Genomic DNA, 14,526 nt, shown 5'->3' on the forward strand with positions numbered 1-14,526 from the left:
AGACCGTAGAAAAGCAGTGCAATTTACCTTCTTATTACTAATGTAACCTTTAAAGACAATAATACTTCTCATTTTTATTTTAATATATGTGTTTGTATACCACCATTTAAAACTATATTGTGTGTCGTTATTATGAGACCGATAATCTTGTGATCGTCAATAATTCTCCATGTAATTGAGGTTAGTTGTTGGAACTACTAAGAGCTGGCTTGGTTTGTCGTTTCAAATATTTTTGTGTAGTTTAGAAGACAACATTTGTGATAAGGCTCAACTGGAGCAATGTCTTATTGTCGAGTCATAGAGAAAAGTCTGTCAGGTTATTGTGCTTCAACTACTTTATTCCGTTTGACCAGTTTGTTTTTTGGCACTAAGATTCAAATTGAGGGCAGTTTGGTCATCTGATTTAGCTGATGTAGCATATTAGTGTAGTTTAATTCCACTGCATGGGGTTCTCCATCTTCCTTTGCTTTAGATACTTTTCCCAATTCTATACTTTTTGTTCTTATCCTTCTACTCGGATTGATACAATCTTCAGGTTAGCTACTCATCTTTCCGTCTAGATCTTGTGATATATTCTTTTCTCTCTCTTACAATTAATTCTTTAATATAAGGTTTTCTTTGTTTCTAAGGTTATGCTTTGTTCTTTGGTTTTTCATTGTAGATTGTCGGATACATTTCTAGATTTTGATTGTTATCTTTCAGTTTCCTATTCAAACAGAGAAAATCCTCAAACTGTTCCTGCAGAATGTAAGCACTCTTGAAAGTTGCTGAATGGGAGTATTGAGGTATTACCCCTTGAAATTACTATTTTTTTGAAAAGTTTTGTATTTTTATTTCCTTTATTTATTTATTTATTTATTTATTTATTATTAAGTTAAAGGCCGATTCTCTCCTAATTTTTAGGTATTAACCCTTTGTTTTGAGGCATAACCCCTTTGAATTTTTTGTTTACATTGCCTGACTGCTCCGCGCATTAGATTCCTCATCTATGCTCTTGAAGTCCTCTTCTTTCTCTCACCGATCTTATTTAGTAAATTTTAATATTCAACTATTAAAACATTCTCAGGAGTTGCATAATGTGCTTAATTGGTTGTTAATGAGTAGTATGAGGTTTTAAGATCATTAAGGTGACAAATAGGTGGCTTTATTATTTAATCGTTTTACAGCTTAACGGACAAGAAGAAGAAGAAAAAAAATAAGAGAGAATTTATTCCCATCAAGCTTGCACCTTAGATGTATTGAATTTTGCATCTCCTTTAATATGAGTGAATGATGATAGCGTGCTACTTCCTATATTTGAGGGTGTGGACAGTAGACTCTGATATAACTGATAACTACTTTTGTGTAATATTGATTGATTGGTGGATTTGAGACAATACTTTTAAGGTTCTCTTTTAAAAGTGATTTCCTTTAAACTTATGGAGAATAATTAAATCTCTGCAATGCATCCAAGGGAGTGCTGTTAGAACTTGATATTCTTACTTTACTCTTAGGATCTTAGAGATTTGCAATGGAAAAAGATACTGCTTTCTATATTCAGCGTTTGAAGAGTTTTTCGAAAATAATTCTTGGAGAAGTTTGTGGAAAAGTTTTGTAAGAATGTTTCTGAAAACAATTCTTGTTTGGAGGATTGTTATTGTAAAATTACTTTTGAAAAACTAAATGTATTTGATTGGATAGGATTATTTAAGAGCAGAAAAACTAAAATGCGACCTATCTGTTAGATGAACTTTTAATCAAACTGATAACTTTTTGTCTCATGTGCCACACTGGTAAAAATATTTGCATGCAACTTCAACTGGATTGAATATTAGCATCTTTACTTACCTACTACACCATATCTTTGACCATATTATGTTGCATATTTGGCAGGACCTACCAACTATCCCATCAAAAGTTTGTTGCAGTTGATATGTCTTTTGGAGGAAGAGAGAAAACAAATCAAATTCCAGCTAACGCAACAATAAGTTCTTGGTTATTCAAATCTCAGAAAAATGAGAGCTCGGTTGTAGGCTAATAGGTTGAAGGAATTACAGAGAGCTGCTACTTGAACTGCTTTATAAATCTACTTGATGGTTTTTACATAGAGCCTGATTGAAATTTGTAAGTTATTAAATCCTTTCACATTGTAATGTATTCATGGGGGGAGTTCTCATTAAATACTTAGATATACTTTGTCTCTTGCCCAAATTGAATGCCATTTTCATTAACTTCCTAATGTGAACTTTTTATCTCTCCTTATATTTGCTGCATCCTTTTTCATGTGCATGATGGCTTTGTTTTCTATCAAACTTTCAGCATCAAGTTCTATGAAATAAGAATTGATAGGACTGCTTTTATAGACGATGATAAATCGCTGACAGGTAATCTAGGCAACATATTGGTTTTATTATCTTTTAAATGACTTGTGTCTCCACCCTTTTATATACTGATTAACATGCCAAGTTATGTTTATTCAAGTGACTATTCCTTTTTTTTTTCTTCGGTTGCTCATATGCTTGTAATTGGTTTGTTATAAAGGTTTTGATAGTTTGGCTTCTTACGTACTTCCTAGATAAATAAATAGTATGGCCTTGAGGAATACAATGCTCTTCCCTCATATGTATCTCTAATTCCTTTTTAAATAAAAAAACAGTATTAGATATGCATTTGGAAGGAAGAGAATTTGTTCTTCGAGATGTATTTCTAAGGGGATTTCCCATTTTAAATTATCGCTCTCAGTTACTTTGAATTCTACTTTGAGCTTGCATTACTCGTTGGGACTAGCATCTTATGTTTATTAGTACATGGACTTGCTACTATTTTAGAATGTACTTTGCATTAAAGATTAAAAGGTGACGATTGTTCTCGAATCTATAACTGATTTAGCATTTTTTAGCTCATAGTTGAGGGCGCTAAAATATTTCATGTTGAAGCTCCTGAGTTATGCATGTCAAAGTCTTGTACCAGATGCAAATGCTTTGACCATTAGTGCTAAAAAGCCTTTTGTATTTGTTCATACAAGCCTTGTGAGCCGTTAACTCAAAAGAACTTACAGGTCTTGATTATGTCCTTAAGTTAGATGAACTTTCTAATGTATTGTTTGTGTTACTATCTGCTCATAGGGGTTCAGATATGCATTATTAAAGAGACGATGGATATCTATTGACGTACTGCAAAAGAATCTAAGGGCTTATATATATTTTTGGTATATGTTTGATTTGAATGCCGGCCTGTAATTACTTACATTTTGTGTTACATGGCAGAGAAACAGAGAGGTAGACACAACAGAAATGGAAAATCAAGTCATGTCTATAGGTAACAGCTTTTAGTCATGTCAGAAATCCGGGACTCATGGTCAGTGAATTTTTGGATCAACTCTAACAGGTTTTCTCAAGTTTCCACTTTTGATATGATATGTCTCATCCTTAAATTGTTGTAGATTGATTTCAGGATGTAGCTTTTCCGGGATAGTGTGGATGAATAAGTATTCAAGGAATAGTTTTATAGAAGGGAGCAAATTTTTCTATGCTTGAATTCATATGTTATGAAATTACTTCTTTTGTTTCTATATGTTAAATTGGCTATTTAGTGATGGGACTGTGCTTCACTTTTGTGCCTGTATATTACTAGACTTTCTCTTCAACGAATTATTGTTATTTACACGTCTCATTTATACATCTCAGGTAGATGTGTTAAAATTTAACACACTGGAGCATGTCTCAATCCTAATTTTGTTGGAGTAATTTGAAAATGGAACTCTTTTGGAGAAGGTGCGTATGAACAATTCGATAGGAATGTCATTTGTACGGTTATCTTAGGGAATGTGATTTGAAGATGGGAGCAAAATTCATTGTTCTTAAATTCACAGATTGTGAAGTTGTATTATATACTCAGATGTAATATGTAGTCTTCTATGTCATAATCTATAAAAATTAGAACTGTGCTTATGTGTGTGTAATATTATGGTTATTCTGAAATATTTATTGCTGTTTTAAGTTTAGATTTCTCTATGTCTTCTGTGGATGCAACTAGAGGTTGACAGAAATTATTGGGCCCGTGCAAACACTCATCTAGTTTTAATAGAAATATCTAAATTGCTCTTTTACACTTGGTCGACCTCTTTGGCTTTTCTATATAATAAATAATAATAGATAGAAATAACATACAAACAACAACAACAACTCAGTATAATTTCACTAGTGAAACCTGTGTAGGGTAGTGTGTACGCAGACCTTACACCTACCTTGTGGTAGAGAGACTGTTCTCGATAGACCCTCGGCTCTCTCTCTCCAAGGACTCTCCGCCTTGCTCTTGGGGTGACTCGAACTCACAACATCTTGATTGGAAATTGGGATGCTCACCACTAGAGCAACTCACTCTTGTCTAGATAAAAATAACATAAAATATGCAAAATGCATTGGCAGCATGCCACTTAAGGGAGTAGAGTGGGCAGCAAAATAATCGCAATTATAGTATGCGACTTATAATCGCAATCCTAGAATACGACTTATAAATCGTAATTAGTAAAGCGATCTATAATCGTAATTAGTAAATCCGACTTATAAGCGCTGTTGAATACTACTTATTATTTGCCTAACATTTCTGATTTTCCCATTTACTCCGATCAGAAACCCTACCCCCGCACCCTCCTATGTATTTTCGCTCATGATTCTTAGCAAATAGATTACCTAAATTCAACCTCAAATTTCTTCCCAGGCTGATTTTGCTCCAAGTTTGTGGTACATACTACATAGGATGCCCACCCCCACAGATTCCAGCTTTCCGCGTCTTATATAATTTGCTTTTTAAAATTAACTAATGAATTTTTTCAGTTCTTTATTCCGATCAATGATGTAACAAATATAAATAAATGGAGGGAGATAGAATAATAGTGGGTTAAGCAGAAAAAAGAAGAAGCAATTATCAGAAAGTGAAGAAATTTTGCCTTTGTCTGGTTAAAGAGGAGTTTAATGGTGATGAAGAATCTAAGATATCGTTTGGTTGAGAAATAAGTTATCTCATAATTAATTATTTCGGTATTAGTTATCTCACACTATTGAGATAAAACACTATAATCTCGGAATAACTAATCCCAAAATTAGTTATAACATAATTTTATCTCAACCAAATATAAAATAAACTCATCTCAAATTTAATTACGAAATTAATTATATCTAGTCTCTTGTACCAAACGAGTCTAAGAAGTGGAAATCTTTAAAAGGAAGAGGGTGTCGAGAGAAAATAATAAAAAATGTAGAAGGATGGGAGAGGGACATTAGGAATGAAATTGAGGTAGATTATAAGGGTAAAAATGAAATATCACTAACTCTTTCAACTGGAAAAAGTTTTGGAATAACATCTCACGCGCTCAAACGTGAAGACATCATACGCACTGTGCCAGGTTAGATCCGAGTGTCTACGAGACACATGTGCAATGTCTACTTGATTATTGAGTAAATTTAATTGTGAAACTGACAGTTGGGGCGAAGTTTGAATTTTTGTTTATGTATTTTGGCGCCCTATAATCATTGTTTATACTACCTATACCTACTTTTATCTTTCACATGAAAAGAAGTGCAATTAAAAATGAATAAAAGACCATTATTAGAGGTAGTAAGATAATATTACTAATCAATTAATCATTATTGTTTATTACTCCACTTTATTATCTTTCACATTGAAAGGAATGCACTTAGAAATGAATAAAACCATTTAGTAATTCACAAGAAACTAGGCAGAAGCCAAACAGATCAACTTTCTTCCTTCAAATTAAACAGTGGATGAGCTCTGCTAAGAGGTGAGCCTTTTTCTTCTATTTTTGAAGAAAAAGAAAGAAAGAAAACAGCAAATTGAAATCAATTAATTTTTGCTTTTTAGTTGCTGGGACGCTAGCTGATTTTTATTTCTTGTACGTTTGAGTACTTCAATCACTTTACAAAAGGTATTTTCTGTTGGGGTTTTGAAGTTAAATTTCCACCAGTACGAAAGTAAGTTGTACTTACTGTCTTTCTTTAATTTTTTTGTTTATTTTATTTCTTTTTTCTTGGTCCAAAGCTTGAAACTGAAAAGGGTGTTTGAATCAACAGCTTGAGTGTTGAATACAAGTCAATTGATCTTTCTTTTTTACTCAAAATCTTATCTTTTCTTTTTGTTAGCTTAAAGAAAAGTCTCTGTGAGGAAATTTCATCTGCTATGAAGTCATAAAAAATTCTTCCAGATTGAAAATTATTATTTTAAATGCGACTGCATATCGTTAAAAAAGAATATTTAAATCCGGGTGAACCTAGTTAAGCTGTGGCTATTCTAAAAAGAAATTCATGTTATTAATCAGTTAGAACTAGTTAACAACAATTACTATCAAACAGGTGTGTAGAAGTGCATTAATTAAGTAGGCGTTTGGATATAAAAATTGTAATTTTTGAAAAGAAGTAGTATTTGGAGTGATATTTGGAATTTGAATGATATTTTTTTTTTAAAACTCATTTTTCGAAAAATTTCAAAAATCTTACTAAATTTCATGGACAAACACGTTGTTTAAAAAAAATTTGGAAAAAATAAAAAATAAATCTATGGACAAATGGGTTAAGGACCAAAAGAGAAACACCGAGAGGTGTGGTGAGACGGACTGATCCCTCAATCCTTAACTAGAGGTTACGGGTTCGAGTATTTGAAATGGAAAATTCCTAATAGGAAGTTTTTCTTTATGTAATGAGCCTTACTTGGCGAACCTGGATTAATCGGAACACTGGGTACTGGATGCAAAATGGTTTTACCAATTCGTTTTTAAAAAAAAGAATATGATCGCACATGCATGATTTTGAGTCTTGATACTGGAACTAAAAGGAGGGGTTTTAGAAGAAGAATAACAGGTCAGTCTAATGCACTAATCTTCTGCTGTGGCGAGGTCCGAGGAAGAGTTGGACTACACTGAGTCTTATGTACCGCAGCCTTAGAAGAAAAATAAAAGTTAAAATATCACACTCATAAATATATGTATATCTACATTAAGATCATTTGCCTTTGCATGCATTCTTCGGAGAGAGGAGGTTTTTTTTTTTGTTTTTTTGTGTGTGTGTGTGTGGGTGGGGGGGGGGGTCATTTTAATATAAGCAAAGCCTAGTAATCGTAAATCATGGGCTCTTTTTAATATGCATGAATATGTTTGTGTCAAGCTATCTGAAGATATTGATTTTATTACTTGGATTTTATCAGGAGTCAACAGTTAGAGAAAACTAAAAAGGTGGAAAATAGATGGCCAAGGAGTGTTTCTATGTGCAAGTTGCCTTAGACCTTGTGAGGGACAAGCATTTAGATAGTTCGACGGATAATCAATTTAAAAATGTTGCGGATCAGCTAAAACATGTATTTCCCTCTCTTGTAGCTGTGGAGAAGGCTCACCCTGAAAATGGGATATCTGTACAACTTAGGGCCCTATTTATGGAGGCTCTTCATGAAATTGGTACAATATGTTCTCACATGAATGATCAAGCTGGCGAGACAAGTGACACCATTGGAATGATTTCAAAGTTGCTGAACATGATTCAACTGGAGAATATTGCTGAACGAATTAAAGCTTCAAAGCCATCAAGATCATCTAGCCTAATCATAATCGAAATGGTGGGGTCTGTCGTAGCTTTGCTTGATTGTTTTGGTATTATACTGTGCTTACTTCTTTTAAAGCATCATAATGCTCCTTCCACATTTGTGCTTCAAAAGAAGCTGAGTTATCTAAAAGCTTTCGTCACGTTAGCTGCAAAGCGGTGCATTGAGCATGAGAGGATGAAGGATCTCTTCACTCATGCTGAGGATGTAGCTTACAGTGCCCTACACCTATGTTTCTTTGTGGCAGCCTACAATATGGAGGAGGATGATGACCTGCAGGCACGTGTGTTAGATTGTGAGTTCTCTAAATTGCGGGAAAGGATAAGTCCTTTTAGGCCTGAACTGAGGCAGATTTATCTGAGCCTCTTGATAGGGTCAAAGTCATCACAATCCGAGACTACAATGAGTGTCAATTTTATATCTGATTTTGTTTATGGTCTCAAAGAGGATCTGGAAGAGCTGCTAAGCCGTGATGCCAGCTTAAAAGTTACCTTTGATGATCGAATTCCATGGCTCCAACAAGGACTTTCTTACCTTTTTCGATTTCTCCTCGACATTGTATCAGAACGCATTCCACTCGGGGAATTCAATTCTCTTCAACCACATATCGAAGCTCTGGCCATTGAGGCAGCAATTGTGATCTACTCCTCCTGCTACAATGAGGATATGGACCTGAAAACTACTGAAATAGACCATGTGCTTTTTCTTTTGCAACTGAAGTTTAACCATGTCACAGTAGATGTCCATCTGATTAAGCTACTAAACAGTGAAGCTGCCATAATAGCTCCTCTGGGAAATTTGATTGACTATGTTCGAGAAGAGCTGGCACTCTTGGGAACTTTTCTCATGGTTTTATTGGACCAGTGCAAAGAGCAACCTAAGATAACTGATTTTTTGACCCTCATTCAGTCTGTGACTGACCAAGCATGGTCAGTCGTTGATTCTCTTTCTCATTACTCGATGCAAGAAGACTTGGCCTGGAAAATTAATCGCCTGCATTTTGAATTGCTTCTTAAGTTCAAGTTTATTAGGGCAGCGAGTAGGCAGATGTGTCTCGACATTTCTGCATCGTCGACACTGAACCATCCTACAATAAATCTGCTGAACTTTCTTCCTCTTAACTTTGAGGTCATTGATACTTATTTCAGCATGCTAAAATCCTCAAAGGCACCATCCTCTCAGAGCCCCAAGATGGATGAGATTTTGATGGGGTTTCGTGAATATATTCTTGATACTCTACTACTGAAGGATGAAACTTATTTGACGTTTACTGTTGCAAATAAGATTAAAAAATATTACTATGGGTTGTTGCTCCTGGTAATGTATCTTGTTGACCCTCCAGTTCAGAGCATTGGATGCATGAAGCAGAATGATTTCTTGACAGGATTTGGAACTACTGCAATTGATGCTGAATCTGCTATCTGTTTAATTTATGAGGATGCTGTGGACAACAACAAAAGTAGGAAGGTCAATCTTGTTCTTCAGTTTTTGACGCTAACTTTAAAGCTTATCAAGTCGGAGGGAAGGTTGATGGATTTACTAAAGCACAAAGCCACTTTGAAAGCTGAAATTCTTGATCTGATTGAAAGTGCTCATGAAGAGCATATTTTCCTCAGAGCTTTTCTCATGGATGTTCTCACGCAACACACAGAGCTTAATGAATTGCATGATCTCTTAATGCATGCTGAAGGGACTGCCCACAAGTTAGGACAAATCATTGGTTCTTGTTATGAAAGTTTCAAGGATGGGAGCAGCACTCAGAAAATGAGCTTTTCATTATCTGATTCGCTACAAGAGATTGAGTCTGTCAAGGTAGAATTCAGAAAAATATGCTTTCATCTTCTGGATACATCACCTTGCAACATGACAGATGGAGAAGGCCTTATTAATTTCTTATTAAATCACCAGGACATGTTTCTCAACTATGATGCTTGTTCAATCTCTTTTCTCAAGAACCAGATCCTAGTAGTCAAAGACAAATCAGAGCACTTGGGCTCTTTTCTTGCCGATATTGTACAGTACCGCGATATGCATCAAGAACTCAAAGACCTCATGAAACGTGTTCTAGATATAAAGTATGTCTGTTTCTTCCCCGTCAAGGGTCATAGACCCACTTGGTATTACATGTTATATACCTCTGATGTCAAGCAATTGCTTAAGTATATTGATGTAGAGGTCAAAACGATTTGTCTAAAAGTTCCATATTCGTTAGGTTATAGCTTCCCAAAGACAAATGAGTTAGGATTTGTCAATTGTTTCTTGGGAAAATTGGAGGATTTGCTACGTTCTAAGCTTGATTCAGTTATCGACTTAAAGCGTCAGATTGAATCAGTCCAGGAGGGTTTATTGTGTCTAAGATCATTGACTGACCATCTTGTAGAAAGCTTAGATGAGCGTTATGAACGTTGTGGTCTTATAACAAGCGTTACTGAAATGGCATACATGGCAGAGTATGTCATTGACTCATGCTTGGCCTGTTCTCATCCACTCTGGTACAAAGTTCTTTGGATTTCTGAAGTTGCTGAGAATATTAAGCTTGAATATCAAGTTGTTAGTGAGACTTGTGGAAGAAATAAGATAGATGTGACAATGCACAAAGTTGCAAAGAGCCCCATAAATCTTACACCATCTTTATCAGCTAATACCCCAAGAACAAATGAAGAAATGGAAGGTTTTCAGGAGGCAATGGACAAAATAAAGAAGCAGCTTCTTGGAGGATCATCTCAGCTAGATATTATCTCCATAGTTGGTATGGCTGGAATTGGGAAGACCACACTTGCCGAGAAGATTTACCATGATCTCATAGTTACCTCTCACTTTGATGTTCACGGTAAGTGTCGTGTGACTCAGGTATATTCATGGAAAGAATTGCTGCTTACCATCTTGAGTGATGTTCTTCACCCTGCTGATCGTTCTGAAAAAGAAGACAGTGAATTAGCTACCGAGCTGCGTCAAGTTTTGTTAACCAAGAGATTCTTAATTCTCATTGACGATGTGTGGGATAAAACCGCATGGGACAATTTATACATGTGCTTTAGAGATGCTCATAGTGGGAGTAGAATTATTCTAACGACCCGGCTGACTGAGATTGCCAATTATGCTAAATGTCAAAGCAATCCCCATCATCTTCGTTTATTCAGAGATGACGAGAGTTGGACATTATTACAGGAAGAGGTGTTTCAAGGGGAGAGCTGTCCACCTGAACTTGTAGATGTGGGATCTCGAATATCAAAATGTTGTGGAGGGTTGCCTCTCTTCATTGTGATAGTTGCTGGTGTTCTGAAAGAGAAAGAGAACAAACAAGATATGTGGAAAGAAGTAGAGAAAACTCTAGGTTCACATAACAGTGGTAGCTCGGAAGAGAGCATGTCTTTAATTGGATTCAGTTATAAGAATTTACCACAACACCTAAAGCCCTGTTTTCTCTATTTTGGAGGATTTTTGAAGGGCAAGGATATTCATGCCTCCAAGTTGACTCGGCTGTGGCAAGCTGAAGGGTTTGTACAAGCAAACAAGGAAAAAAGAACAGAAGATGCCGCACAATATTTTTTTGAAGATCTTATTAGTAGAAATCTAATAATTGCCATGGAGAAGAGACCCAACGACAAGGTGAAAAAGTGCCGCATTCATGATCTCTTGCACAATTTCTGCTTGGAAAAGGCCAAACAAGAAAATTTCCTCAACCAAATAAATAGGTACATAGAATTATACTGATTTCATCTTATTATGCTTATACCAACTCTCATTGTCACATGTTTTTTTGTTTCGTTCCTTTGTATCTAATTCAGACGAGAGGATATTCTTCCTGAAAAGCCCGAGGACTACCGGTTGTTCATTCATTCTTACCAGGATGAGATTGATTTATGGCGGCCATGTCGCTCGAACGCCCGCTCTTTACAGTTCAAAGTGACAGATCCAGATAACTTGTTATGGCCACGTGACATCTCCTTCATCTTTGAAAGCTTCAAGCTTGTTAAGGTGTTGGATTTGGATTCCCTCAACATTGGTGGTACATTTCCCAGTGAAGTACAGTTTCTAATTCATTTGAGGTACTTTGCTGTTCAAACTGATGCAAATTCAATTCCTTCATTTATTGCTAAGCTATGGAATCTTGAAACTTTTGTGGTAAGGGGATTGGGAGGAGAGGTGATATTACCTTATTCTCTTCTGAAGATGGTCAAATTGAGGCATATTCTTGTAAAGCGTCGTGTTTCATTTAGTTTGCACGAGAACATGAGGGAATCACTTTCTAACTGTCAATTAAATGACCTGGAAACCTTTTCCACTCCACGTCTCTCTTATGGTGAAGAGGCAGAGATGATTTTGAGACAGATGCCAAATTTGAGAAAGTTGAGCTGTATATTTTCGGGGACATTTGGTTATTCAGATAAAGTGAAAGGAAGGTGTGTTCTTTTTCCCAGACTAGAGTTTCTAATTCATCTTGAATCCCTCAAGCTGGTTTCCAATAGCTATCCAGCTAAACTTCCTCATGAGTTTAGTTTCCCCTCAAAACTAAGGGAATTGACTTTGTCCAAGTTTCGTCTACCTTGGTCCGCAATTTCTACCATTGGAGAATTGCCTAACTTGGAGATTCTGAATTTACTTTTCAGAGATTTTGAAGGGAATCAATGGGAAGTGAAAGATTCAGAGTTCCCTAAACTCAAATACTTAAATTTGGACAATATCAACATTTCACAGTGGTCTGTCTACGATGATGCTTTTCCTATGATTGAACATTTGGTTTTAACCAAGTGTGAGCGGCTTGAGGAAATCCCTTCTCATTTTGGTGATGCTATATCTCTAAAAAGCATTGAGGTAAACAGGTGTTGCTGGTCTGTTGCCAAATCGGCCGTGGAAATTCGAACAACGCATCATGATACCATGGGAAATAATGCGTTGACAGTTACTATACAGCCTCCACATTGAGCTACAAGATCATCTCCTTGACTCTAATTTTATCTGGTATTTTCTTGCCCCGAGTACATTTTTACTTATTCATTCTTCTTTCAACCTGAACATCCTCACAAGGTAGGGGTAAGGTTTGCGTACACACTACCCTCCCAGACCCCACGGTGTGGGATAATAGTGGGTATGTTGTTGTTGTTGTTGCTGCTGTTGTTCTTTCAACCTGAACATATTGATTTGTTAGTATTATAGGTTTGCTAAGAGAGTAATTTTAGTGGTTGTTATTGCCTACAAAACAACTTGCAGTTTAGAAACTTATGTTTTATTTTGAAGCGTTTGAATGAACGTCAACATTGATTTGTGATGAAACTCGTAATGACTTTTTCTGAATATTTTGAAAATACTGGAAATGTGAAATGATTGTTATTTTGCAGTTTAGAAAATTCATGTTTTTATATCCTTATAAAACAAGATGTTAGCGTTAATTAAAATGAAGACATATGATTATATAGAGAACTGCTATTATTCGTTTGGAAGTAAAGAACCTAAATAATACTCCATTGTTGTTTAGATTAGGAAACTTAATTATTAAAGTTCAAAATTAACATCAAATTTGTCCTAAGGAGTAGAGGCTATTATCCTCATATCTACAATACCAGCAATCTTATCCTTTTCTCTTTCAATTCTCTCCAACTATTTTTCTTCAAATTATAAGAATATCCAATTTGTGTTGATTGTGTAGTTAATTAGTACTATCTCCCCATTTAGAGTACTAATAAAAGACAATTACAATATTAGAGACGCACTTATAACACATTAAAGACTTGATAGGAAGCCTGGAGAATATATCATGAATAATCTCTTTATTGCAAATGATTGATTTTTTTGAATTGTTAACTATTGTGGTTTATCCTACTTTTTAATATAGTTTCAAAATATGTAAAATTTATTTCAAAAAACTTAAAGAATCTATGTCTGAATTTGCACAGAAAATTAATCAATTTAACCTTTGTACTCCGAAAAGGTACAAATTAATTAAAACAGGGGGAGTAAAAACTTTGTTTTTAAATTTTTTAAATTTAATTAGGATGTATAAGAGTATAAATACCTTATATTTGTTATAATTCTTGTAACCTATTTAACATTAGTGTAAAAAGATTGTGATCTGACTAATTTTTCTCTTCTAATATAATTTTTTAAAATTATTTTTGTAAACATTTTTTTAAAGAAACTTTCAAAAATTCGTTATCTAACCATTGAATTCACCTTGAAAAAAAAAACAATTCAACACAAGTAGACAGACCTAAGAATACTGGAAACTTGTTTTTTTGGTAAATTGAGGATGAAAATTGAGATAGAGGTGAAAACTGAGAGAGACGATTTTTCTTCTCACTTCCATTTTTCCCCATTTGCAGAAGTTTTCCTACTCCGTCTACATCAATTTGTTTGAAATTTTTCGGGATATAAGGGTCAAATTGACTAATCTTTGGTGTGAATTTGAACCTAGAATCTTTAAGGTTTTTGAAATAACATTTTCATGTTTAGAACAGCATAAAAAGTACTATAACAACTTGTTTGGATGGTTGTTGCATATCATTTCATATGTATCGTATTGTATTGTAGTATATCGTTTGATGAATACAATATTTGTATAGGCTGTATCGTTTGCCATCGTTTCATGATATCACGTACCAACAATATGAAGAATAAACTTGCAATATTATAAAGCAAAATTAGGATACGAGGTAAAATCATTATATAAAAAGATAGGGGAAATGATAAAATAAGATTATTTATTAATAATGAAGGGCGAGATGAGAGAGAAAAATAAGGTAACGACACGATCACACTAAATCGGTCGTTAAATAAAGTGACACTTTTCGTCGTTACGTAACGACAAATTTAACGATACAATACAATATAATTTAAGTAACAATCAAAACAAAAATTATATTTAAAGTAACAATACAATACGATACAATATGTAACACCGTGCAAACAAGCTCTAAGCCACAATAGTTAATAATTAAAAATATT

General features: G+C 34.7%; 1 protein-coding gene and 1 long non-coding RNA gene across 4 annotated transcripts; both read left to right on the plus strand.

The window, feature by feature from the left end:
* Positions 1-402: 402 nt before the first annotated feature.
* Positions 403-3,925, plus strand: LOC104105363 (uncharacterized). The gene is made up of 4 exons (XR_011411678.1): positions 403-535; positions 662-785; positions 1,873-2,103; positions 3,666-3,925. It is a non-coding gene; the product is annotated as an uncharacterized lncRNA (long non-coding RNA).
* A 1,749-nt stretch (positions 3,926-5,674) lies between these two features.
* On the plus strand, positions 5,675-12,879 carry LOC104105361 (putative late blight resistance protein homolog R1A-4). 3 transcript variants are annotated; one of them, XM_009613622.4, is made up of 4 exons: positions 5,681-5,779; positions 5,860-5,969; positions 7,195-11,279; positions 11,373-12,879. In XM_009613622.4, exons 3-4 carry the CDS (start codon positions 7,234-7,236, stop codon positions 12,508-12,510), a joined length of 5,184 nt encoding a protein of 1,727 aa, XP_009611917.1. In that variant the 5' UTR covers positions 5,681-5,779; positions 5,860-5,969; positions 7,195-7,233; the 3' UTR covers positions 12,511-12,879. The 3 variants fall into 3 exon arrangements, with proteins under 3 accessions (XP_009611918.1, XP_009611920.1, XP_009611917.1); XM_009613623.4 differs by lacking the exon at positions 5,860-5,969 and having other exon boundaries at positions 5,675-5,779; XM_009613625.4 differs by lacking the exon at positions 5,860-5,969 and having other exon boundaries at positions 5,678-5,779; positions 7,364-11,279.
* The last annotated feature ends 1,647 nt before the right edge of the window (positions 12,880-14,526 follow it).

Source organism: Nicotiana tomentosiformis, chromosome 10 (assembly GCF_000390325.3).
Source record: "Nicotiana tomentosiformis chromosome 10, ASM39032v3, whole genome shotgun sequence".
NCBI lineage: Eukaryota > Viridiplantae > Streptophyta > Magnoliopsida > Solanales > Solanaceae > Nicotiana > Nicotiana tomentosiformis.

What these genes read in the sequence shown, in the direction of transcription:
- LOC104105361 (XM_009613623.4), top strand. Translation starts at nt 7,234, where the DNA reads ATGGCCAAGGAGTGTTTCTATGTGCAAGTTGCCTTAGACCTTGTGAGG. An exon ending in TTCCTCAACCAAATAAATAG is followed by an intron (nt 11,280 to 11,372) that starts GTACATAGAATT and finishes TATCTAATTCAG; the next exon opens with ACGAGAGGATATTCTTCCTG.